This window comes from Zonotrichia leucophrys, chromosome 26 (genome assembly GCF_028769735.1).
Source record: "Zonotrichia leucophrys gambelii isolate GWCS_2022_RI chromosome 26, RI_Zleu_2.0, whole genome shotgun sequence".
NCBI classification, from domain to species: domain Eukaryota; kingdom Metazoa; phylum Chordata; class Aves; order Passeriformes; family Passerellidae; genus Zonotrichia; species Zonotrichia leucophrys.
The window spans coordinates 3,082,999-3,109,829 of NC_088195.1; the positions used below are offsets into that span (position 1 = coordinate 3,082,999).

The 26,831-nt window shown below is 50.7% G+C and overlaps 1 protein-coding gene across 23 annotated transcripts in view; it reads left to right on the plus strand.

Moving 5' to 3' along the window:
* NFASC (neurofascin) overlaps nucleotides 1–26,831 on the plus strand; it is a 108,313-nt gene that overhangs the window by 76,849 nt on the left and 4,633 nt on the right. For 12 of the 23 annotated variants that reach the window (XR_010442819.1, XR_010442822.1, XR_010442823.1 and 9 more), the window contains 5 exons: nucleotides 5,632–5,865; nucleotides 9,191–9,307; nucleotides 12,336–12,491; nucleotides 18,249–18,380; nucleotides 20,342–20,411. Coding sequence is in view for 2 of the 23 variants with exons in the window: in XM_064732911.1 (XP_064588981.1) it covers nucleotides 5,632–5,865; nucleotides 9,191–9,307; nucleotides 12,336–12,491; nucleotides 18,249–18,380; nucleotides 20,342–20,411 (709 nt within the window). In the remaining 21 variants the exon portion in view is untranslated. Of the gene's footprint in view, nucleotides 1–5,631; nucleotides 5,866–9,190; nucleotides 9,308–12,335; nucleotides 12,492–18,248; nucleotides 18,381–20,341; nucleotides 20,412–24,279; nucleotides 24,311–26,831 lie in introns of those variants that run through there. The other 11 variants (XR_010442831.1, XR_010442832.1, XR_010442838.1 and 8 more) reach the window with 4 other exon arrangements.

A 26,831-nucleotide genomic window follows, 5' to 3' on the forward strand; every position in this document is an offset into this window, starting at 1 on the left:
CCTCGATCCCTGAGATCCCTCTGATCCCTGAAATCCCTTTTCTTTGGGGGATATTGGATCCCTGGGATCCCCCTTGATCCCCTCTGAAATCCCTGTGATCCCTGAGATCCTTTTCCTTTGGAGGATATTGGATCCCTGAAATCCCCCTGGATCCCTGTGATCCTTTTTCTTTGGCAGATATTGGATCCCTGGGATCCCTGAAAACCCTGAAATCCCCTCTGAAATCCCTGTGATCACTGAGGTCCCTTTTCTTTGGAGGATATTGGATCTCCAAAATCCCCCTTGATCCCTGTGATCCTTTTTCTTTGAGGGATATCAGATCCATGGGATGTCTGAAATCCTCCTCGATCCCTGAAATCCCTGAGATCCCTTTTCTTTGGGGGATATTGGATCCCTGAAATCCCCCTTGATCCCTGTGATCCTTTTTCTTTGGCAGATATTGGATCCCTGGGATCCCTGAAAACCCTGAAATCCCCTCTGAAATCCCTGTGATCACTGAGATCCCTTTTCTTTGGAGGATATTGGATCTCTGAGATACCCTTTGATCCCTGTGATCCTTTTTCTTTGGGGATATTGGGTCCCTGGGATCCTTGAAATCCCCCTTGATCCCTGTGATCCCTGAAATCCCTTTTCTTTGGGGCTATCAGATCCATGGGATCCCTGAAATCCCTGAAATCCCTCTGATCCTTGAGATCCCTGAGATCCCTTTTCTTTGGGGGATATCAGATCCCTGTGATCCCTTAAAATCCTGAAATCTCCCTTGATTCCTGAGATCCATGTGATCCCTGAGATCCCATTTCTTTTGGGGATATTGGATCCCTGAAATCCTCATTGATCCCTCTGATCCCTGAGATCCTTTTTCTTTGAGGGATATCAGATCCATGGGATGTCTGAAATCCTCCTCAATCCCTGAGATCCCTGAGATCCCTGAGATCCCTTTTCTTTGGGGGATATTGGATCCCTGGGATCCCTAAAATCCCTGAAGTCACCCTTGACCTCTCTCATCCCTGAGATCCCTGAAATCCCTTTTCTCTGGTGGATATCAGATCCATGGGATCCATGAAATCCTCCTTGACCTATGAGATCTCTGTGATCCCTCTGATCCCTGAGATCCCTGAAATCCCTTTTCTCTGGTGGATATCACATCCATGGGATCCATGAAATCCTCCTTGACCTGTGAGAATCCTCTGATCCCTCTGATCCCTGAGATCCCCCCATCCCTCATTAGGGGATGGATTCCAAAGCCCAGCGAACGCCCCCCATCGCCCCCTCCCCAAATCCGAGCTCCCCTCCCGCATCCATTTCAGATTTAAACCCAGACGAGGCCTCAGCTCCGCATCCCGGGGCGGTTTAGGATCAAACCCCACCTTTCCCTCTCCATGGGAGCCGCACTCCCACCCTGCCCTCCCCGAGTTTTCCAGCTCACCCCATCCCACTCTTCACCTGTCCCCGCTCCTGCCAGGCTGATTTCCATCCCTCCATCCCCTCCCGGCTCTCTCTCGCATCCATCCCCCGTTATCCTGATGGGAAGTGACGGCTCCGCTGGCGGGGATCGCTTCCCCCAGAGCCAGGGAAGTGGGGCAGGGAGGGCAAACCCCGCCTGGAGCCGCTGGCAGCTCATCCCGCTGCTCCAGGAGGGGCAGAATCCCGGAGGATTTGGGTGCGTGAGGGATGCTCTGAGATTTATCCCGGATAATCTCTTCCCATCTAAAATCTGGAGGAGCATTAAAAACTGAATTTCTGCTTCCCCCATGGAAGCTGGAAAGCCGTGCCAGGTTTTCCACCGGCTCCCGCCTTCCCCAAATTCACTTTGCGCCTTTTGAGGTCTCGTTTTCCTCCGAGGGGAGCCGGGATTCCCGTGGGAATGCCGAGCCTGCATTAGCTGAGTGTTCCCAGCCTCCGGCGCGGCTCCATCCCGTTAATGGGGACATTAACCCGGCGACACCAATCTCTTAACCCCAAAAACCCTCCAGCAATCCGCGGAGATGGATGGGGACAAATCGCAGCGCAGGAAAAGCTTTTAGCCGCCTTCAGACCCGCGGAACAAACCCAGAAGGGCAAAGCGCAAAAATCCCTTTTTGGTTTTTTGTTTTTGGCTCACCACGAACACGCGAGGGCAAAGCCGAGCCTTTGGATGTGTCCCCTCCCTGTCACCTCCCCCTGGCCGGGGCAGGGACGGGCTGTGCACGGGGGGCTTCGGATTGGGGTGCATGAGATTGGGGGATGCTGTGGGATCAGCGCCGAGAGGGGTTTTGGGGTGGCTGTGGCTGCTCCTCGGGCTGGATGGGGTTTTGGGGGTGGCTGTGGCTGCTCCTGGGGCTGGATGGGGTTTTTGGGGTGGCTGTGGCTGCTCCTGGGGCCAGATGGGAGTTTTAGGGTGGCTGTGGCTGCTCCTGGGACTGGATGGGGGTTTTGGGGTGGCTGTGGCTGCTCCTCGGGCTGGATGGGGTTTTGGGGTGGCTGTGGCTGCTCCTGGGGCTGGATGGGGTTTTTGGGGTGGCTGTGGCTGCTCCTGGGGCTGGATGGGGGTTTTGGGGTGGCTGTGGCTGCTCCTCGGGCTGGATGGGGTTTTTGGGGTGGCTGTGGCTGCTCCTGGGGCTGGATGGGGTTTTTGGGGTGGCTGTGGCTGCTCCGGGGGCCAGATGGGGGTTTTGGGGTGACTGTGGCTGCTCCTGGGGCTGGATGGGAGTTTTGGGGTGACTGTGGCTGCTCCGGGGGCCAGATGGGGGTTTTGGGGTGGCTGTGGCTGCTCCTGGGGCTGGATGGGGTTTTTGGGGTGGCTGTGGCTGCTCCTGGGGCTGGATGCGGTTTTTGAGGTGACTGTGGCTGCTCCTGGGGCTGGATGGGGGTTTTGGGGTGGCTGTGGCTGCTCCTGGGACTGGATGGGGTTTTTGGGGTGACTGTGGCTGCTCTTGGGGCTGGATGGGGTTTTTGGGGTGACTGTGGCTGCTCCTGGGGCTGGATGGGGTTTTTGGGGTGGCTGTGGCTGCTCCTGGGGCTGGATGGGGATTTGGGGTGGCTGTGGCTGCTCCAGGGGCTGGATGGGGTTTTTGGGGTGACTGTGGCTGCTCTTGGTGGCCGGGCTGGTGCCTTTAAGGAGCTGGGAGTGCTCTGGGGGCACCCCTGGGTATGGATGGGGTTTGGGGGTAACTGCGGCTGCTCCTGGGGCACTTTTGAGGAACCAGGGGTGCTCTGGAGACATCCCTGAGGCTGGCCTGGAGTTTTGGGGGGACTGTGAGGACCCAGGAGAGCTCTGGGGGCACTCCTGGAGCTGGGATGGAGTTTATGAGCACCTGGGGCTGCTCTGGGGTCACCCCTGACCTGGGCTGGTGCTTTCAGCTGTGCTCAAACTTTAATTTTGCATCTCAGATGGGCTGAGCGAGCTCCTGCCCCTCTCAGCCTTTGGATGTTGAGTTTCAGGGCTTGGCTCTCCTTGGGGATGGGCTGGGTGTGGAAGAAAAGCCTGGCTTGCTCCTAGGACTGGTTTTCAAGTGCTTCCCTAGAGCTGTTGTGGTTTGAGGGAGATATTTATAAAATCTGGCTTTCTTCGCCCATCAGAGGGATTTGGAATCCCGTGGCCTGCAGGAATATTGATGATAAATATAATTTAACCTGAGCGTGCCGGGGTGAGTCCCCTCGGAGTCACCTTTGGTATTTGGAGCTGAATTCCGGCTGCGTTTTCTGCTGGAAGGTTCCAGCCCCATCCAGCGCTCCCTGTGGGACCCTCACCCCACTCAGGGTGGGTTAAAGGACGCATTTCCCCCTTTCCTTGGAGCACATTCCCGCTTTTCCTTGGGATCACAGCCCGAGTGAGACAATTAACAAACAAATCGCTCTCAGTTATCCCCCCTGCACGGCTCGGGGTGTTCCAAATCCTCATTTCAATGTAAATTGGGAGGGGCAGCCCTGCCCGAGCTGCAACCCTCAATCCCCCGCGAATTAAACCTCCCTCGATGCCGGAGCTGCTCCTTCTCCAGGCTGGAAAAAGCTGGGAAGCTGCAGGCTGAGCTGGCAGCTCCAAAAAGCTGCAGGTGTAGTGCAGGGCCAGCCGGATTAATGGGATTGATGGGATTAGTGCATTTTCCTCGAGCTAAATCCCATTTCCTGGAGTGCCATGGGACAATGGGGTGAGGACAAACCTGAGGATTCCCTTAGGTGCATTTTTCCAGGCTGGCAGTGCTGGTTTATTCCAGGAGGGTGATGGGCAGGGAAAAGGCAGAAGAAAAGCAGCTCGTTCAGGTTTGGGACTGGGACTGGGATTGGGATTGGGATCAAACTGGGGGAACAGGAGCAGCCCCAGCACCTCTCTGGAATGGGCTCAGGGGGACAGGGGAAGGAAAAGGGGCTCAGCCTGGCATTCCCAGTGGGATTTGCTCCTGCACCTCTCCCAAATCCTGGGATGGGCTCAGGACACCCTTACATGGGGACAAGGGCAGGAAAAGGAGTCCATCAATGTATTCCCAGTGGGATTTGCTCCAGTCCCTGGGATGGGCTCAGGCCATCCCTTTATGCGGCCAGGGGCAGGAAAAAGGGGCTCAGCCCTGTGTTCCAAATAGGATTTGTTCCTGCACCTCTCCCAAACCCTGGGATGGGCTCAGGACACCCTTACATGGGGACAAGGGCAGGAAAAGGAGTCCATCAATGTATTCCCAGTAGGATTTGCTCCAGTCCCTGGGATGGGCTCAGGCCATCCCTTTATGCGGCCAGGGGCAGGAAAAAGGGGCTCAGCCCTGTGTTCCAAATAGGATTTGTTCCTGCACCTCTCCCAAATCGTGGGATGGGCTCAGGACACCCTTGCATGGGGACAGGGGTAGGAAAAGTGGCTCAGCCTGGCATTCCCAGTAGGATTTGCTCCTGCACCTCTCCCTGTCCCTGGGATGGGCTCAGGCCATCCGTGTATGGGGCGAGGGGCAGGAAAAAGGGGCTCAGCCCTGTGTTCCAAATAGGATTTGTTCCTGCACTCTCCCAAATCATGGGATGGGCTCAGGACACCCTTGCATGGGGACAGGGGTAGGAAAAGTGGCTCAGCCCGGCATTCCCAGTAGGATTTGTTCCTGCACCTCTCCCAGCCCCTGGGATCAGCCCAGGCCATCCCTGCGTGGGGACAGGGGCAGGGAAAAGAGTCCAGCCGTGCGTTCCTGGCGGGATTTGCTCCTGCACCTCTCCCAGCTCCTGGGATGGGCTCAGGACAACTTTGCATGGGGCCAGGGGTAGGAAAAGTGGCTCAGCCCGGCATTCCCAATGGGATTTGCTCCTGCACCTCTCCCAGCCCCTGGGATCAGCCCAGGCCATCCCTGCATGGGGCCAGGGGCAGGGAAAAGAGTCCAGCCGTGTGTTCCTGGCGGGATTTGCTCCTGCACCTCTCCCAGCCCCTGGGATCAGCCCAGGCCATCCCTGCATGGGGCCAGGGGCAGGGAAAAGAGTCCAGCCGTGTGTTCCTGGCGGGATTTGCTCCTGCACCTCTCCCAGCTCCTGGGATGGGCTCAGGACAACTTTGCATGGGGCCAGGGGCAGGGAAAGGGGTCCATCCGTGTGTTCCCGGCGGGATTTGCTCCGTGCCGTGCCGCCCCGGGGAGGGCAGTGCCCAGGAGACGCCACCTCAGGTACAAAGCCGGTGTTTCCCTCTCCCAGAGGCAACTGGGCCGCCTCCAACCCCAGTGGAGGAAACCAGTGCAGAAACCAGTGCAGAAACCACTCCTGAAACCAGCCCTACAATCAGCCCTACAACCACCCCAACCACCACCGACACCACAACCACAACCACCACAACCACCACAACCACCACCAGCACCGCCGCCAGCACCGCCGCCAGCACCAGCGCCGCTGCCGAGAGGGCTCCGGCAGCCACCACCAGGCACGAGTTGGGTACTGAGCTTTCCTTCTCCTCTAACCCCTCTCTAACCCTACTGGGACCCTTCCCCGCCTCGATTCCTTGGGATAACGGGAAAATCGGAGCCATCCCACAGCTCTGGGATGGGGGATCTGGGTGTACGCGTTGGAATTTGGAGGGTTCTTTGGGATCTGAGTGCACAAATGAGAATTTGGAGAGTTCTGCGGAATCTGGGTGTGCGAGTTGGAATTTGTAGGGTTCTGTAGAATCTGAGTGTATAAGTGAGAATTTGGAGGATTCTGTGGAATCTCAGTGTATCAGTGGGAATTTGGAGGTTCTGCGGAATCTGGGTGTGCAAGTGGAAATTTGGAGGGTTCTTTGGAATCTGGAATCAAGTTGGAATTTGGAGGGTTCTGTAGAATCCGGGTGTACAAGTGAGAATTTGGAGAGTTTTGTAAAACCTGGGAGTATCAGTGGGAATTTGGAGGGTTCTTTGGAATCTGGAATCAAGTTGGAATTTGGAGGGTTGTGAAATCTGGGTGTTCAAGTGGGAATTTGGAGGATTCAGCAGAATCTGAGTGCATAAGTGAGAATTTGGAGGTTTCTGTAGAATCTGAGAGTACAAGTGGAAATTTGGAGTGTTCTTTGGAATCTGGAATCTGGTTGGAATTTGGAGGGTTCTGTAGAATCTGAGTGCATAAGTGAGAATTTGGAGAGTTCTGTAGAATCTGAGAATACAAGTGGAAATTTGGAGCGTTCTTTGGAATCTGGAATCTAGTTGGAATTTGGAGGGTTGTGAAATCTGGGTGTTCAAGTGGGAATTTGGAGGATTCAGCAGAATCTGAGTGCATAAGTGAGAATTTGGAGAGTTCTGTAGAATCTGAGAATACAAGTGGAAATTTGGAGCGTTCTTTGGAATCTGGAATCTAGTTGGAATTTGGAGGGTTCTGTGGAATCTGGGTGTACAAGTGAGAATTTGGAGGTTTCTGTAGAATCTGAGAATACAAGTGGAAATTTGGAGCGTTCTTTGGAATCTGGAATCTAGTTGGAATTTGGAGGGTTCTGTAGAATTTGAGTGTATAAGTGAGAATTTGGAGAGTTCTGTAGAATCTGAGAATACAAGTGGAAATTTGGAGTGTTCTTTGGAATCTGGAATCTGGTTGGAATTTGGAGGGTTCTGTGGAATCTGGGTGTACAAGTGGAAATTTGGAGGGTTCTGTGGAATCTGGGTGTATAAATGAGAATTTGGAGGATCCTGTACAATCTGGGAGCACCAGAATTTGGAGTGTTCTTTGGAATCTGGGAGTGACAGTGGGAATTTGGAGGGTTCCACACCACCAGGGAACAACCCAGCCCCTCTGGGGGTGTGGTGATGCCGGATGCCGTTTGGGAAGAGGTGGAAAACCCTACAAACTCCCCCCAAAGTGTGATGTGGCGTTTAGAGCTGCTACAAACGGGTTCTGGTGCTCCTGCAGGAGATGTCAGCTCAGATTTAGCACCTCAGCTGTTTAGCAAGGAGACCTGTCAGGATTTATCCGAGTCCTTGGGTTTATCCCGCTGCTCCCTGCGCTGCCGGAGCCCCCGGGAATGCCGGGGAAGGGTGGGAGTTCCAGCACCAACCCCATCCCAGGCATTTCCCAGATCTTCTCGCACCATCAGGAGAATCAAACTCGGCTCTGGTGGGGAAATCTTCCCTCCTCGATGTGTTTGAGGGATAAATCTGGAAGGATTTATCTGGGGTTGAAACGCCAGGATAACGGAATCGATGGTTTATAAATAATTAGGGTTGTTCGAAAAATAAATCGAGCTAAAAAGGGAATGAAATCTGCTTTAAAAACTTGGATGGGGTTTGGAGCAGCCTGGGATAGTGGAAAATGTGGATTGGGGGTGGAATGAGAAGAATTTTAGGGTCCCTTCCTGCTCAAATGAGTCTGGGATGATTCCTTGACTGAGCTCAAAGCCATTTCTCTATATTTTTGCATAAAATCAGTTTAAAATGCTTTAAAACTACCAAAACATTCTGCAGGGGGGATCTGCAGAGAGCAGAGCAGGGAAAAAGGACAGGAGGAAATGAGGAACCTCCAGTGTCCCCATCCAGCCCAGGTTGGAATTTAAGGGATTCCAGGTCACCCCACAGTGTCAGGTCCTAAAAACCCCAAAATTGGCTTTTTCCAAGGGATTGTGGCGGTTAATCCCAGATTTATGGCATCAAAACATTGAAACACCTCGAGGAAAAATGCCAATAAAACCCCAAGTTGTCACTTCTCTGCTGTCCCCTAAAACCCCACTGAAGTGTGGGATTGGCTCCCACCTCTGCAGGAACGGGACTCATCCCGAGCGACGTCGGGATCCCTCAACTTCAACCTCACACACGAGTGACCTCATTGTCCCACCGGGGCCACGGGGAAGTGACAATTCCCTGCCACTCCCAGCACTGGATCCGTGCTCATCCATGCAGGAATTCCAGGATGAGGTTTCCCCGCTGGCCCAGATCCTCAGGGATGTGCCCCGGAAGAATTCCAGGATGAGCCAAGTGCTGTTTGTTTTAAACACCCATAAAAATTCCCTAAAAATATTGGGAATCTTGGAAAGAATTTAAACACCCATAAAAATTCCCTAAAAATATTGGGAATCTTGGAAAGAATCGATGGAGCCTTAGGCTGAGGTTTGTTCATGTTTAGGCTGAGACCAAAGTGTTCGCTTCAGGTTTATGTAATGATTTTGAAAGGATTTTTTGAGGTTTTTGTGAGGTTTTGTAAGGATTTTGTGAGGATTTTGTAAGGATTTTGTAAGGTTTTTCTTAAGTTTTTAAAAGTTTTTTAAGCTTTTTTCTTTTTTTTGTTGAGGCTTCTGTAAGGTTTTTGTGAGGCTCCTGTAAGGTTTTTAAAGGTTTTTATGATGCTTATGTGTTTTCATGAGGTTTCATAATGTTTTTGTAAGGTCTCTTTAATGGATTTTGTAAGGATTTGTGAGGTTTTTGTAAGGATTTTGTGACATTTTTTGTAAGGTGTTTGGAGGGCTTTTGAAGCTTTTTATGAAGTTTTTTCAATGCTTATGTGGTTTTTATGACATTTTATAGGGTTTTTGTATAGTTTTTAATTTTTTTGAGGTTTTATAAGGTTTCGGGACAGTTTCTTAATTTTTTTTTAGATTTTATAAGGTTTTGGTACCTTTTTAAAGGTTTTTGAGTTATTGTAAGGTTTTTCTACCATTTCGTTATGGTTTTTTGAGGTTTTGTAAGGTTTTTACCGAGTTTTCTAGGCTTTCTGTCAGGTTTTCGAGATTTTTTTCACCAGCTTTGACCTCTGAGCCAGGCCTAACCCCACTAAAGACTAACTCGTGTTCTAACCTGTCCCCCAGCCGCCAATGGATCGTCCATATGGGACATCAGAGCCATGGCAAACAGTAACTGGGCAAACATCACCTGGAGCCACAATTTCTCGGCAGGAACTGACTTTGTGGTTAAGTATATCACCAGTAAGCATCAGATCGCGTGGGGACTCTACGGGGTGGCTCTGCCCTTAGAGATCCTGCCAGCTCCCGCCCTTTCCTTGGATTTAATTCCATGATTCCATGGCCAGCTTGGAAAAAAAAAAAAACAAAAAACAAACAGAGGGGAAAACGTGGTGGTTGTGGAGGTTGGGGTAGATCAGAGGTGGTTCTCCAGGTGTTCCCTCTCCGTGCGCCGACGGCCGTGGGGGTTTGATGATCTTTGGGAATGCTGATGTCGATGGGAAGAGGTGGAAAACGGAGAGGAAAATGAAATTGGTGGGAATTTTGGAAGATGGGATTCCTGAACCTGGAGTTGGCAGAATCCTCTAAGATCCCAAACCTCCTCCTCGGTGTTCCTTAGCGTTGTACGGCTCCGTCCTGGGCTGGAAGCAGAGCCGGGATCTCTGGGTCTGGTGCTGGTTTAGGGAGAGGTTTTTGTCTCGTTGGTTGGTTTGGGGTTTCTGGAGAGGCAGTGGTGGCTGCTGCTCATCCCCGAGTTTATTTCCCAGTCCTTGCATCCGCTGCTGTGCCAGGTCCAGAATCCCTAAAATTGTAATTCCAGGCAGGAATCCCCTCCTGCCATTCCAGCTTCCTTTAGGAGATGACCTTGAATTGTCCTTGAAACGATTCCCTGCACAAAGTAGTGCCTGATCTCCAAAATTTCCATATTTCAGGATATGCATGAACTTGCCAGGCCCTAAATCTCAAAAATCCCAGCTCCCAACCCACCCCTATTTTTTCCCAGTCACTGGGAAGCACAAGGAGCAAGCCCAGGTGCTGAATCCATGCAGCAGCACCAATCCCTTGGGATTCCCTCTCTGGAGTTTGGCTGAGGGAGGAAATCTTTAAGATTTCAGCCCTTTCTGGACAGCTGTGGTAATCCTCCCCTTTTTGGTGGCATTTGAAGGAACAAAACCTCAAAGCCACAATTCTCAGTGGGTAATGACCCCAGCAGCTCCTTTTCCCTAGAGCAGTGACCCCAAACCAGCAGGTCCTTGTCCCCAGAGCAGTGACCCCAAACCAGCAGCTCCTTGTCCCCAGAGCCGCATTACTCCCACTCAATCCCAGGGATTTCACAGTGCCTTGTCTGCAGTATTACAACCCCAAACCAGCAGTTCCTTGGCTCAGTACTGACCCCAGACCAGCAGGTCCTTGTCCCCAGAGCAGTGACCCCAAACCAGCAGTTCCTTGGCTCAGTACTGACCCTAAACCAGCAGCTCCTTGGCTTTGGTTCAACCTCAAAACCAGAAGTTCCTTGACTCAGTGTTGACTCCAAACCAGCAGCTCCTTGTCCCTGAAGTAGTGACCCCAAACCAGCAACTCCTTCACTCACAGCACCGACCCCAAACCAGCAGGTCCTTGGCTTTGGTATCAACCTCAAACCAGAAGCTCCTTGGCTCAGGAAATTACCCGAAACCAGCAGCTCCTTGGCTTTTGTACCAACCTCAAACCAGTTGTTCCTTGGCTCAGTACTGACCCCAAACCAACAGCTCCTTGTCCCCAGAGCAGTGACCCCAAACCAGCAGTTCCTTGGCTTTGGTACCAACCCCAAACCAGCAGTTCCTTGGCTTTGGTACCAACCTCAAACCAGCAGTTCCTTGGCTCAGTACCGACCCCAAACCAACAGCTCCTTGTCCCCAGAGCCACATTACTCCCACTCAATCCCAGGGATTTCATGGTGCCTTGTCTGCAGTATTACAACCACAAACCAGCAGTTCCTTGGCTTGGGAAATGACCCCAAACCAGCAGCTCCTTGTCCCCAGGGCAGTGACCCCAAACCAGCAGCTCCTTGTCCCCAGAGCCGCATTACTCCCACTCAATCCCAGGGATTTCATGGTGCTTTGTCTGCAGTATTACAACCCCAAACCAGCAGTTCCTTGGCTTGGGAAATGACCCCAAACCAGCAGTTCCTTGGCTTGGGAAATGACCCCAAACCAGCAGCTCCTTGGCTTTGGTATCAACCTCAAACCAGAAGCTCCTTGGCTCAGGAAATTACCCAAAACCAGCAGCTCCTTGGCTTTCGTACCAACCTCAAACCAGCAGTTCCTTGGCTCAGTACTGACCCTAAACCAGCAGCTCCTTGGCTTTGGTTCAACCTCAAAACCAGAAGTTCCTTGACTCAGTGTTGACTTCAAACCAGCAGCTCCTTGTCCCTGAAGTAGTGACCCAAACCAGCAACTCCTTCACTCACAGCACCGACCCCAAACCAGCAGTTTCTTGGCTTTGGTATCAACCTCAAACCAGAAGTTCCTTGGCTCAGTACCGACCCCAAACCAACAGCTCCTTGTCCCAGAGCAGTGACCCCAAACCAGCAGTTCCTTGGCTCAGTACTGACCTCAAACCAACAGCTCCTTGTCCCCAGAGCAGTGACCCCAAACCAGCAGCTCCTTGGCTTTGGTATCAACCTCAAACCAGAAGCTCCTTGGCTCAGGAAATTACCCGAAACCAGCAGCTCCTTGGCTTTCGTACCAACCCCAAACCAGTTGTTCCTTGGCTCAGTACCGACCCCAAACCAACAGCTCCTTGTCCCCAGAGTAGTGACCCCAAACCAGCAGTTCCTTGGCTCAGTACCGACCCCAAACCAGCAGCTCCTTGGCTTTGGTATCAACCTCAAACCAGTTGTTCCTTGGCTCAGTACCGACCCCAAACCAACAGCTCCTTGTCCCCGGAGTAGTGACTCCAAACCAGCAGTTCTTTGGCTCAGTACTGACCCTAAACCAGCAGCTCCTTGGCTTTGGTTCAACCTCAAAACCAGAAGTTCCTTGACTCAGTGTTGACTCCAAACCAGCAGCTCCTTGTCCCTGAAGTAGTGACCCCAAACCAGCAGCTCCTTCACTCACAGCACCGACCCCAAACCTGCAGTTCCTTGTCTCAGTACCAACCCCAGCCAGCAGCTCCCTGCCCCGGGAGCCGTGTCCCTCCTGGCCAGCCCCCAGGGCCAGCCCCACGCCTGGGCCGCAGTGTCCCCGAGGGGTGTCCGGGCAGGGTTTGATGTGCGGTTTCTGTTCCCCAGGTAACAAGACAGAGAAATCAATCCCCGTTAAGGCTCAGGGCCCGTCCTCGGTGCAGCTGGCGGATCTGACGCCGGGGATGATGTACAAGCTGTGGGTATTCCCCATATGGTCCCACCCCAGCGAGCACTCGTACATTACCTTTACCACCAGCTCAGGTGAGACAGGCGTCGGCCGCGTGTCCCCAGAGTGTCCCCGGCGTGTCCCCAGCATGGCCCCGGCATGGCCCCACCATCCCCATGGTGATGGCTGCATGGAAATCCCTCATCCCACCGCCCTCAACTCAGGGATTGCTTGGCATTGCATGGAGGATGAGAATCCCAGGAAGGGACAGAGATCCATTTGGATGGGGATCCCTCGGGATGGGGATCCCTTGTGATGAGGATCCTTCGATTTGGGATCTTTTGGATGGGGATCCTTTGGATGGGGATCCGTTGGGATGGGGAATCTCTTGGATTGGGATCCTTTTGGAAGGGGATCCCTTGTCATGAGGATCCTTCGATTTGGGATCTTTTGGATGGGGAATCCCTTGTGATGGGGATCCCTCATAATGGGGATCCTTATGGATGAGGATCCTTTGGATTGGGATTCTCGGGATGGGGATCCTTATGGATGGGGATCCTTTGGATGGGGATTCCTTTGGATGGGGAATCCTTGGAATGAAGGAAAGGAAGGAGAGCATGTTCATGTTGTCACAGCCTCTGCTTGCGGCCCCTTGGTGCCCGTTGGGACTCTGAGGGACAATGAGGTGTCACTGACGGGAGGCAGGATTGGGAATGGGAATGTGGTGTTGGCACAAGATTATCCCTAGGGGTTTCCATACTCCCAGGATATTTCCTCTGGCATTTTGTGTAGAGTTTTCCAGGCTTTGTTTCCGTGTGGTTTCCACATTTTCCTGGTTGTGGATTTGCCCATTCCCCGCCCGGTTCCAGATGCTCCCTCCTTTGTCCCCCAGGAGCTTTGTACATTTGTAAAACTCCGCCGTTCCCTCGCGACGATTCCCAGTAAATCCAAAATCCCTAAATCCCTTCGTATCCACCTGGGGCTTTTCCAAAGGGATCTGTGCACAGCTCCTGTCAATTCCACTCTGCTGGAATTCCACAGAGCAGGAAATACTGGAGCAGCCTCCCTGACAGTGCTGTAGGTAGAGGTGGGGATTTCCAAGGAATTAAAACGGTTTTGCTCAGCTCCAGATGTGGGATGGGAAACTCTGGCAATTTTCAGGCCCTGCCGGGAATGGCAGAAGGAAAATGGGAATCTCAAAGAGAGAGAGCTGTGGGAAATGGGGAGCAGAGCTCCCCACACCCCCTGTGTGCAGCCAAAATTGTCGGAAAATCTGGAATATCGCTGGGTAATTCCTGGTGGCTGCTGGTGTTCCAAGGAATTAACATTGAAAAAGCCTCTGCCATTGAGTCCCACCATTCCCTGGCCACTGCCAAGGCCACCATGTCCCCAGGTGCCACATCCAGGTGGTTCTGGAGTGTCCAACCCTGCTCAATGCTGACAAAACCCCAGCAAGGGCTGCCCTCAGCTCCAGGACTGAGCAAATCCATGGCACAGCAGCCCCTGCAATATTCTGGTTCCATCAGAGCTGATTTTGGACTCAGATCCCTCCCAGAACAGCTCCAGTTTTGAGTTAAATCTCCAATTTTTTTTCTATTTCCGGATCTTTCCCTGAGTCCGAAATCTCCATCAGCTCCCACCCTCCCATGAGAGTTATCCCTATGGATAATGATTTTATCCCTCTGAATAACCTGAATTTTATATCCCTCTGAATTTTATCCCTCTGGAAAACAAATCCGAACCTGGACCCGCCTCTTTTCCTTCCTCCCCTGCTTTTCTCCCCATTTGGGATCCGTGGGGCGATGGAGGCGACAGCAAGTGGCCGGGCATCATTAAAAAAAACGAGGAAAAAAAGCACAATATCCTTGGCTGATTCCTGCTGGGAAGACTCTGCATATATTTTCCATAATTGAGAGGTTCCTACTGATATTTTCATGGAGAATAAGGGATGGAGCCACCTTTATCCCCGGGATTGAGGCTGGTGCTGACCTGAGCCCTGTGGGATGCTCGGAGCTGTCGCCTTCCCTGCAGGAATAAACGCTCCACATCCATTTCTCTCCTGGCTGGATGCTGCTGACACAAGTGCCAGACCCCTGCTGACAATCCTATGCCATCGGGAATGCTTTGGATGAAAAGAAACCGAGCAGTTTTAGGGGTTTTGGGTTTTTTTTTTTTTTTTTTTTCATGTCTTGTAAATCGTTGTTCCAAAGGTTTCTTCAGGCTGGGGGCAGATAAATAAGAAATATTCCCCTGCAGGAGGCTGAGCTCTGATTTCATTCCTGATTAACTGGCAGCTCATTAAGCCAAAAAAAAAATTCCTCCCAGGAGCAAAGGGCACTTGGAAATGACAAAAATAGCGGAGTAGAGAAGGAAGGTTGCTAAATTTTAAATAAATAAATAAATAAATGGGTTTCTTAGCTTGTCCAAACACTGGGAAGAGTGTCCAGGGAAGGGAATGGAGCTGGGAAAGGGTTTAGAGAATCCTGAGGGAGCTGGGAAGGGTTTGAGGGAGCTGGGAAGGGTTTGGAGAGTCCTGAGGGAGCTGGGAAGGGTTTGGAGGGTCCTGAGAGAGGGTTTGGAGGAGTTGAGGGAGCTGGGAAGGGTTTGGAGGGTCCTGAGGGAGCTGGGAAGGGTTTGGAAAGTCCCGAGGGAGCTGGGAAGGGTTTGGAGAATCCTGAGGGAGCTGGGAAGGGTTTGGAGGGTCCTGAGGGAGCTGGGAAGGGTTTGGAGGGTCCTGAGGGAGCTGGGAAGGGTTTGGAGGGTCCTGAGGGAGCTGGGCAGGGGCTCAGCCCGGAGCAAAGGAGGCTCAGGGGGAATTTCTGGCTCTGCACAACTCCCTGCCAGGAGGGCACAGCCGGGGGGGATTTGGGATCTCATCCCAGGGAACAGGGACAGGAGGAGAGGGAACGGCCTCAGGCTGGGCTGGGGAGGCTCAGGTTGGACAGCAGCAGGAATTTCCTCATGGAAAGGGCTGGAAGGGGCTGCCCAGGGGGGTTTGGAGCGCCCATCCCTGGAGGTGGCACTGAGTGCTCAGGGTGGGGATCGGGCACAGCTGGGACTCGATGATCCCACAGGGATTTTCCACCCTCAGTGATCCTGAGATTCTGGGAATGGGATCACACAGGGCTGGAGCGAGAGGGGACTTTTCACACCCAAAGTTCTCTTTTGCAATCCAAGAAAAGAACTCAGTGGAGCTGAGCTCTGCTCCTGGCACGTCAATGATGACTCTGAGCTAACGAATATTCTGCCACCAAATTATCATTAATTATTTTTTAAAAAAGGCTCTGCAGCTGCAATTCCAATCAGGACATGTCATATCCTGCAGCTGCTTTCCATTTTCCCTCGAGGTTGGCCTCACCTTAAAGCAAATCACAAAATCCCCTGGGACAGCCACGGGCTTCAAACCTTCCCTCCTGACAGTCCCTCGTTTACTCCAAATCCACCTTTGCAGGGACTTTGATTTGGTCCTCAAGTGTTGCTTTTTTGGGAAGGGTGGATTTATCCTCCTTTTTTGGGAAGGGTGGATTTATCCCCCTTTTTTAGGAAGGATGGATTTATCCCCCCTTTTTTAGGGAAGGGTGGATTTATCCTCCCTTTTTTAGGAAGAGTGGATTTATCCCCTTTTTTGGGAAGGGTGGATTTATCCTCCTTTTTTGGGAAGGATGGATTTATCGCCCTTTTTTTGGGAAGGGTGGATTTATCCTCCCTTTTTTAGGAAGGATGGATTTATCCTCCCTTTTTATGCCCCCAGAGATCTCCTGGGAACTCGGGGTTTAAAATCCTCCCTCCTTTCCAAACCCAGCTCCAACCCCCGCCCCACCTCTCAGGCTTCTCTGGAATTTCACATTTTGAAGACCTCCTTGCTTCTCCCTGGAAAAATCCCATCCCATCGCCATTCATGGAATTTTTCCATCTCCAAGCTTTCCAGCAAAGCTTCCTTCCCTTTCCCTTCCCCAGCACTCGGATTATTGAATCCATTTGTCATCAGCTCATTCTCTCCATCTAAACGCACATCCTTGAGGATTCTGGAATTCAGGCTGGGATTGAGGAAATGTGGGATTTGGCAGTGTTGGAGCCAGAGGAACCATCAGGCAGCTCCTTCCCCTCTCGGTGCTGCCCAAAATCCACAAAACATTCCGGGTTCAGCATCACTTCTTGACCAGAGATTCCCTTTTGTGTCATTCTCCTCTTTAATCTGAATTTCCTTGTCATGGATCACCTGCAATTCCCTGCATTTCATCCTGAGGAAAGCACTCCTTCTTGTGGGCTCACTTCCAATGGAACAAGCACAGTTTGGTCCCTGAAATTTTATGGGTTTGGAATTTTTGCCAATCCAACCCATTTTTTCTCTTCGCTGCCTCACTTCCAACATCCTTTCTCTCTGAACACATTAAGGGAGGGCTGCTCCCTGCTTTCTTTATCCCTCTTTTTCCTCGCCAGATTTTCAGGATTTTCGGCATCTCCTCATTCCCAACCTCATCCCAATCACCCTGGCTCTCCCACACTCCCACCAGGAACGCCTCGGTTTTCCCTCAGCTTGGATAAACCCAGCCCCTCCGCCCTGCTGAAGGTTATTTTCTCCTCTGCCTCGCTGAATTCCAAGGAGAGGCTGGAAAAGGCAGCCTTGGAGCTATTTTTAGGCCATGGATTTGTCTGTCTGACCGCGTGGGAGAGCTGCGAGCCGGGAGTCGGGGAATGGCAGGGAGGACACGGGAGCTGGAGGATGGGAACAGGCTTGGAATTAATCCTCTACCAGCCTTGGGAAGGCACTGGAAGTGGGAATTTGCTCCAGGAGGAAACACTTGGAGCTATCACGTGCTCTATGCTCCAGTTCATCCCAGTTCATCCCAGCTCAAGGCTTCCAATGAACCCTCTGGGCTCAGCAATTCCCTGATCCAGCGGTGCTGCCCAAAATCCCTGGAGACCAGGGTTGGATCCGTGGCATTCCTGTTGGCATTCCAAGGAATTCCCACTTGATCCCAAATCTTGGGGGGCTTCCACCAGCCCTGAGAGCTTCGGTCGCCACCAGAGGCAGCAGGAGCTGGGTGGTGGTGGCAGAAGAGCCACCTCAGCATGGACACCAGTTCATCCCAGTCTATCCCAGTTCATCCTTGTTCATCCCTGTTCATCCCAGTTCAAGGCTTCCAATGAACCCTCAGAACTCAGCAATTCCCTGATCCAGCGGTGCTGCCCAAAATCCTTGGGCAGCAGGACTTGGGAATGTTCCTCTTGGATCTTCCTGCGCCCAGGGTGGTTTTCAGATGCAGCAAATTCCATCAAACTCATTCCCCAGCTTCTTTCGTCTTTTTTTGCAATTCCCTTTTCCCAGGTTTTCCTTTCTGTTGGGCCCTTTCGCTGTTTGTCGTTCCTGATAAAATTGATTTTATTTTCCACCAAAAAAGGAAAAAAAAAACCATGAAAAAACATCACCAAAAAGATACCAAAACCCCAAGAAAAAAAGCCCAAAACTCAAAAAAACACAGAAAAAAAATCAAAAATACCAATAAAACACCAAAACCAAACAAAACATTGTGAAAAAACACCAAAAAACCACAAAAAATTCCACAAAAAAACCCCAAAGAAACACCAAGAAAACACCTCAAAAACCCACTGAAAAATCACCAAGAGAACACCAAAAGTTCTCACAAAAACCCACCAAAAATTCACCAATAAAAAAAAAAACATCAAAAAAACACCAAAAAACCACAAATCCCTGCGCTACAACCTCAACCGCATACCCAGACACACCCAAACCAAAGAAAATTCCTGAACCAGCACCCTGAATTCCTCTTCCTCCATTCCCTGCATGGTTGGCTCCATTCCTTAGGAATATTTTCCCCCTTTTTCCGCAGCCTACACCAAGAACCAGGTGGACATCGCCACGCAGGGCTGGTTCATCGGCCTCATGTGCGCCATCGCCCTCCTGGTGCTCATCCTCCTCATCGTCTGCTTCATCAAGAGGAGCCGCGGCGGGAAGTATCCAGGTGAGGATGGGAATGGCCATTCCCAGGATTTCAATCAGTCTGGGATTGCTGGGGATCGTCCAGTGGTGAGGAATATCCAGGTGAGAGGTGGGAATGGGAAATCCCAAATTGTAAATGAGTGTGGCATCATCCTGTGGTGGGGAATATCCAGATGAGAAGTGGGAATGGCCATTCCCAAGGTTTCAGCAGGTCCAGGATTCTGAGGGTGAAGCCAGTGGTGGGGAATATCCAGGTGAGAGGTGGGAATGGGAAATCCCAAATTGTAAATGAGTGTGGCATCATCCTGCGGTGGGGAATATCCAGATGAGAAGTGGGAATGGCCATTCCCAGGATTTCAATCAGTCTGGGATTGCTGGGGATGGTCCAGTGGTGAGGAATATCCAGGTGAGAGGTGGGAATGGGAAATCCCAAATTGTAAATGAGTGTGGCATCATCCTGCCGTGGGGAATATCCAGATGAGAAGTGGGAATGGCCATTCCCAAGGTTTCAGCAGGTCCAGGATTCTGAGGGTGAAGCCAGTGGTGGGGAATATCCAGGTGAGATGTGGGAATGGGAAATCCCAAATTGTAAATGAGTGTGGCATCATCCTGCGGTGGGGAATATCCAGGTGAGGATGGGAATGGCCATTCCCAGGATTTCAATCAGTCTGGGATTGCTGGGGATGGTCCAGTGGTGAGGAATATCCAGGTGAGAGGTGGGAATGGGAAATCCCAAATTGTAAATGAGTGTGGCATCATCCTGCCGTGGGGAATATCCAGATGAGAAGTGGGAATGGCCATTCCCAAGTTTTCAGCAGGTCCAGGATTCTGAGGGTGAAGCCAGTGGTGGGGAATATCCAGGTGAGACCTTGGAACAGTCATCTCCAAGGTCCAAGATCCTTGGGAAATGTCCAAGTGGTGGAGAACATCCAGGTGAGAGTGAGAATGGGAAATCCCAAAACTTAAACAGGCGTGGCATAATCCAGTGGTGAATGTCCAGGTGAGAGGTGGGAATGGCCATTCCCAAGGGTTAAACAGATCCAGGATCCTTGGGGATCATCCAGTCCTGGGAAATATCCAGGTGAGAGGTGGGAATGGCCATTCCCAAAATTTAAACAAATCTGGGAATCTTGGGGAAACATCCAGTCCTGGGAAATATCCAGGTGAGAGGTGGGAATGGCCATTCTCAAAATTTAAACAAATCTGGGAATCTTGGGGATCATCCAGTCGTGGGAAATATCCAGGTGAGAGGTGGGAATGGCCATTCCCAAAATTTAAACAAATCTGGGAATCTTGGGGATCATCCAGTCCTGGGAAATGTCCAGGTGAGAGGTGGGAACGGCCATTCCCAAAATTTAAACAAATCTGGGAATCTTGGGGATCATCCAGTCCTGGGAAATATCCAGGTGAGAGGTGGGAATGGCCATTCCCAAAATTTAAACAAATCTGGGAATCTTGGGGATCATCCAGTCCTGGGAAATATCCAGGTGAGAGGTGGGAATGGCCATTCCCAAAATTTAAATAAATCTGGGAATCTTGGGGATCATCCAGTGGTGGGAAATATCCAGGTGAGAGGTGGGAATGGCCATTCCCAAAATTTAAATAAATCTGGGAATCTTGGGGATCATCCAGTGGTGGGAAATATCCAGGTGAGAGGTGGGAATGGCCATTCCCAAAATTTAAATAAATCTGGGAATCTTGGGGATCAACCAGTCCTGGGAAATATCCAGGTGAGGGCAATCCCTTTGTAACCCTTGTAAACCCCTCACAAACCCTTTGCAGACCGTTTCCACTTTACAAACCCTTTGCAAACCCTTTGTAGCCCCTTTGTAACCCTTTCCAAACTCTTCCTGGTGCAGTTTTCACCTCTCCAAGCTCCTCCTCCTCAGGGACACCCCCAGGACCCTTTCCCATCTCCTCCCCATTCCCAAACCCTTCAATCCTTACTGGTTTAACTGGGGAGGGGTTTCTGTTCCTTCGCAGTGCGGGACAACAAGGACGAGCACCTCAATCCCGAGGACAAGAACGTGGAGGACGGATCCTTCGACTACAGGTAGGACCCCATGGAATGTCCGACCCCCCCATCAGCCCCTCCCCCGCCATCACAGCCCCCTCCCCCACCCTGTGGTGCCACGAATCCCCCCCGGAACGATCCCTGTCCCCCCCCCTTTCCTCCTCCTGCCGCCTTCCCGCTGTAATTCCCGAAGGAAACGGCTCCAGGAGCCGCCAGGTTGTGGGGTTCCACCTCCTCTTCCTGGGATTGTGGAATCAGAGACCTTGGACAGCTCCCAGCAGCAGAAAACCAACCTTAGCGGAACTTCTGACACACAAAATCCCAAAAATCACCCCAAAAAGCCGGAGTCTGTAGCAGCCTGAGGGCATTTCTGAAGCACCCTAAGGAGGATCCATGGGAGAAATGCCCAAAATTCCATTGGGGTCAGGCTGGGCAGAGCTGAGATTCTGGGATCAGCTCCCACCGGGAGCAGAAAAACCTTAAGAGAACTCCTGGCAGGTAAAACCCCCCAAAACCCCAAATTTTGTAGCAGCCTGAGGGTATTTCTGCAGTCTCACCCCACAGCTCAGCCCCTGTCCTTCCCACAACGGAATATCCAGGAGAAATGTCCAAATCTCTGTAGGGATCAGCCCTGGAAGCAGGAAAGGAGAATGATTTGGGGTCTGCCTGTGCTCCAGCCCCATAAAATCCCACAAAAACCCCTGAGGGCTCCAGCAGGGATTCAGCTGGAACCTGCCCCGGCTCCATCCCGCTCTTTGCACGCAAATGTCACCCCTGAAGAGCAGCAGAGCCTTTTTCCCTCCAGGAAAATTCCTGGGATGTGTCAGAAAGGGACAGGAGCTTCCCAAGCATTCCCAGCTCTCCCTGATCCCCCAGGAGCAGGTCCTGCTGTCAGGGCTCACCCAGCAGCCGATGGGATTTAGGATATTTTAATTCAGATTCCTTAAAGAATTAAAATTCCTTTTCCCACCTGAGCTGGAGACAAAACCCAGCAGGGAATTTTTCCTCCATGTTTAAACCAGGGTTGATTGAATCCCGTGTTATTCCCAGCATGGGAAGAACGGGTTTGGGATTCAGGAAGGGATGGAGTAAGAATGGATTCTGCTAGAGGATTTAAGGGAAATAAATGAATCAGAAACAGAACCAGGGATCATATTAATTTCATCAGAGGCACAGAAACTCCATTTCAGAGGGATTTTTTTATTCCAGAGGATTCCAGGAAGCTCCCCACACTCCCAAAAAACAAGGAATACAAGCAGGATGTTGTAGGGAAAGGCTGACATTCCTTAACATCCTAAACAACACCCAGGGCCGACACTTTCCTCTGCTCCCTGCTGCTCAGCGCTTCCAGGGGTGGCCAAAAATTCCACCTGGGAATTTTTGGGATGCTCCCTTTGGATTCCAGGCTGGGACAGGGAAAACAGCAGAGGAGGAACGAGCCCAGCCTGGTCCTGCTGTGGGTTTTGGGGTCAGACCCATCCCTTCCCAAGGCAGGATTTTATGGGGCACACCAGGACACAGCCTGGCCCCAAACGGTGATTCCAGTCAGGATAGGGAACCTTGTGCTGCCCAAATTTGTGGAGTGGTTTGTGGGAAGCCTGAATCTCCATTTCCACAGGGATTCCCACAGGATTCCCACAGGGATTCCCACAGGGATTCCCACAGGGATTCCCCCAGGCCAAGCTTCTGGGGCAGCACTCCTGGATTTCCTGGCTCTGTTTCTCCAGAGCCCACAGAAGGAGATCCAGACATCCCCTCCTGGCCCCATCCACCATTCCTGAGGCAAATCCATGACCAGGCACCTTCCTGCTCTGAAGGGAATCCAAACTCTTGGAATGGCTGGCAGAAATCCCCTGGCACCATCCAAGGGCATGGGGAAGGATTGGGGTGAATCCTTCATCCTTCTGCTCAGCCGGAGCTCTGACTTTTACGGACAACCCCATTCCCGAAATTTCCAAGGGAACGGCAGGAGTCAGTGGAAGGACAGTAAGACCCTGGGATGGAGTCCATGGAGTTTTATGGACTAAATAATGGGGGGGGAAAAACCCAATCTAATATGAACAACCAAAAAAAAAATCCTAAACCATAAACTCACCAACTTCTCCCCTCCTCCTGAGGACACAGGATTGGGAATTCCAGGAACGGCAGGAATCAGAGGAAGAACAGTAAAAGGACAATAAGACCCTGGATGGAGTCCATGGAGTTTTATGGGATAAATAATGGGGGGGAAAAAACCCAATCTAATATGAACAACCAAAAAAAATCCTAAACCATAAACTCACCAACTTTTCCCCCTCCTCCTGAGGAACACCAGGATTGCTGGGAGAAATTCCAGGAGAACGGCAGGAGTCAGTGGAAGGACAGTAAAAGGACAATAAGACCCTGGGATGGAGTCCATGGAGTTTTATGGACTAAATAATGGGGGGGGAAAAACCCAATCTAATATGAACAACCAAAAAAAAAATCCTAAAACCCATAAACTCACCAACTTTTCCCCCTCCTCCTGAGGAACACCAGGATTGCTGGGAGAATTCCAGGAGAACGGCAGGAGTCAGAGGAAGAACAGTAAAAGGACATATAAGACCCTGGGGTGGAGTCCATGGAGTTTTATGGACTAAATAATGGGGGGGAAAAAACCCAATCTAATATGAACAACCAACAAAAAATCCTAAAACCCATAAACTCACCAACATTTCCCCCTCCTCCTGAGGAACACCAGGATTGCTGGGAGAATTCCAGGAGAACGGCAGGAGTCAGTGGAAGGACAGTAAAAGGACAATAAGACCCTGGGATGGAGTCCATGGAGTTTTATGGACTAAATAATGGGGGGAAAAAACCCAATCTAATATGAACAACCAAAAAAAAAATCCTAAAACCCATAAACTCACCAACTTTTCCCCCTCCTCCTGAGGAACACCAGGATTGCTGGGAGAATTCCAGGAGGTTTCCCTGTGGGAGGCAGGAGGGAAGGTGAAGCCGGAGGCTGGAGCTGTTGGCTGGTGGAACTCGGGGCTGGTTGCGGGGCCGGGCTCCGGGAGGGGCAGCATTCAGGATTTCAGGGAAGGGCGGGAACTGAGCCCATCCCGGCTCCCGCCCCCTCCTCCCCATGGCATGGCTGCTGTGCCCTCGTCACCCTCACGTCCCCAGCGCCCTGTGCATGCCACTCTCCGTGCTCCTCATCCCCAGATCCCGCCACATCCTGCTCCAATCCCGGGATAATGGTGTTCCCAAGCAGGGAAGCTCCTTCCCAGGCCAGGACCATTATCCATGGGCAACGTTCCATGCCAGCACCGGTGCCTCATTATACCAAATGTTCTGTGCTGCCCCTGGGGAGGCTGCTGGAAACTCCTGGATGCCAGGAAAGGGGATTTAGGGTCCGGATTCCCGGTCAGGATTTCCAGGAAAAGGGCAAATGTGACACAGTGCAGGCAGTGCTATTGAGGAGGGGACATCTCAGCAGGCACAGAACTGTCCCAGGAGCCTCGTGAGGGAGGAAAGCTCTGGAAAAGCTCCGGGAAGGTTCAGGTTTATCCATAGGGCCATTCCAAGGAATCCCAGCAGGACTCTGGGGTGAATTCAGCCACCCCTGTCCTGCTGCAGGCGGCTCCCCAGAGCCACCACTGTCCCCTGGACACCACCCAGCCCTTCTTGGATGGCCCTTTCCATGCTGGGATGGCTTCCAAGGAGGCTGATCCCACCTGGAACGGCTCTCCCGGCTCCATTTGGTATAACGAGGCGACAATTCCCGTTTTTTTTTTTTTTATTTTATTTTTTGGGTCGTAGCACTGCCCCTGTGAATGCAGAACCTCCTCATTTCTCTCTCTGATCAGGCTCTTTCTGCTTCTCTCTGTTTTATTCCCATTCCTTCTCCTCCTTTTCACCTGGTCTATCCACATGGACCGTGAAGGTCTCTTGAAAGGTAGGACCTCGTGCTGCCAGAAGTCCGGCACATTCCGCTTTTTTTGGGAATTTTATTTTCCTTCCTTCCTTCCTTCCTCCCACTGATTTCTTCACGGCCAAAAATTCCCCGTGTCCCTGTTCCCAAATCCCTGCCTAACACATTAAACAAGATCCCACTAATTCCTGCTGCCATTGGGGCTTCTGGAGACTCAGATCCTGCTTGGAATTGCTCCATGGGCTGGGTGTACCCCCAAATCCAGCCAGGCCCCCCAGCTCCAGCTGCCGATCCCTCCTGGTGGAGCAGGATTGAAGTTGGGAATGCACGTGGGATTTTTCAAGGAAAAAACTGTAGATTTTCAAGGGAAAACTGGATTTTCAAGGGAAAATTGTGTTTTTTTCAAGGAAAAACTATTGTTTTCCAAGAAAAAGTGCATCCCAGGGAATGGGGACAAGGGACACGAGCCAGAGCCGCTGGATCCTGTCCAACTTCCCACTCTTAGTCCTGAAAATCCTCCCTCCGGCTCCAGCCTCCCCTTCTTCCCGATGATTTATGGGATTCAGGAGAGCATTTCCCACGTGATTCCCATCTGGGCACTAACACCTGGTCCAGCTGCACTCCCAGAAATCCATTTTAACAGGGTTAGATCCCATCAGGAGCTGATGGAAAACTGATGGAAAACCGCTGCTCCCCCTTAACGCACTAACGGGATAAACGGTCCTGGAGAGAGGTAAAACCAGCAGGAATTCTCTGGGAATGCGTTCCCAGTGGGAATTTGGTGCTGCAACCCCTCAGTTAGGGATGATCCAGCTCCGGATTTGAGCTTGAGCTGCCCCCCAAAGTTTGGGAAGGGGTGTTGGGAATCGAAGATCTGCGTTTTGCCGCTCTCCGCGTTTTTGGGGCTTTCTAACCAGTCCTTCTTCCTCACTGAATTATTCCTCCCTTTTTCCCCCAAAAAAAATTCTGCTTCCAGAGCTAACAAATTAATTTTTTTTTTCATTGTGATGCCAAGTTAATAGGAAGTCTCAAATATTGGGGTTTTGTTATCGTGGGATTCCCAAAGCGCCAATCCAAGGAAAGGCGCGGTGGGATCCCAAATTCCTCTTCCACTTCAGGGAGCTGATGAATCCCATGGAATGAGGGAGAATAATCCCATGAAATGAGGGAAAATTAATGCCTTGCCCTGTTCAAGAGCCCAAGAAAAGCGAAAAAAAAAAAAAAAACCAAACCAAAAATCCCAAAATTTTCACCAATTTTAAGGAAAATAAAGGAATGGAGTGGAGCAAGACTGGCAGATCCCAAGCATAAAGGAATAACTGGAAAAAGACAGGAATGGTGGTGGGAGGACAAATATTTCATGGGTATCTTCAGGAATATGACAGAATTTGCACGAACTAAGGAATTGTTGATATAAAAATTAATTTTTATATCAATTTAGAGCAATCCACTCTCATCCTTCCCAAAAAAAATAACCAGCTTTTCCCTGGTTAGATTTTGGTTAAAAGGAATTCTTTAAAGTGATTTTTTTCCCTCTTGGGTCAAAATCTTTATTTTTAAGTAACCTGGCTTTTAGTGAAAAGGAGAAAACCCAGATTGAGCAAGGAAAAATGCCTGGAAATAAACTGGGAAAGGGAAATTCCCAAGAGTTTTGGAAGCTGCACAAAACTTGGCATCCTAAAAGTGTCCCGTCGCAATGCTCCCCATTGCGCGTGGTTTTTCCAAGGAAAAACTGTGGTTTCCAAGACAAAAACTGCATTTTTTCAAGGAAAAACTATGTTTTCAAGAAAAAAATGTGGTTTTTTCCAAGAAAAAACTGTGTTTTTTCAAGAAAATCTGGGAATAAACCACTCAACCAAGGGGGGCTAAAACCCTGAGAGAAAAAGAATCCAAGGGAAAAATATTCCTGATATTCATCCAGACCCGTTGATCCAAGTTTTGGGTGGAGTATTGAAGTAAAGAAACATAGGGTAAGAAATTGAGGTGAAAAACATGAGATTTAGAAACTGAGATTTAGAAACTGAGAGCGAGAAACTGAGATCAATGAATTGGGGTTAAAAACTTGAGATTTAGAAACCGAGAGTAAGAAATTGAGAGTAAGAAATTAAAGTTAAGAAACCGAGGGAAAGAAATTGAGAGTAAGAATTTGAGAGTAAAAAAATTTGAGAGTAAGAAAGCAAGGTTAAGAAATTAAGGTTAAGAAATTGAGGTTGCAAAATTTAGATTTAGAAATGATGGTTAAGGAACTGAGGGAAAGGAATTGAGAGTAAGAAATTAAAGTTAAGAAACCGAGGGAAAGAAATTGAGAGTAAGGATTTGAGAGTAAAAAAATTGAGAGTAAGAAAGCAAGGTTAAGAAATTAAGGTTAAGAAATTGAGGTTGCGAAATTTAGATTTAGAAATGATGGTTAAGGAACTGAGGGAAAGGAATCGAGATGAGGAAATCGAGGTTTAAGAAATTGAGGACGAGGAAAGTGAGGTTATGAAATACAATTTTTGAGCTGAAAAATCACAAAATTGGGTGTTCAGAGATCCCAACCACCTCCACCTCCCACACCCCCCAAC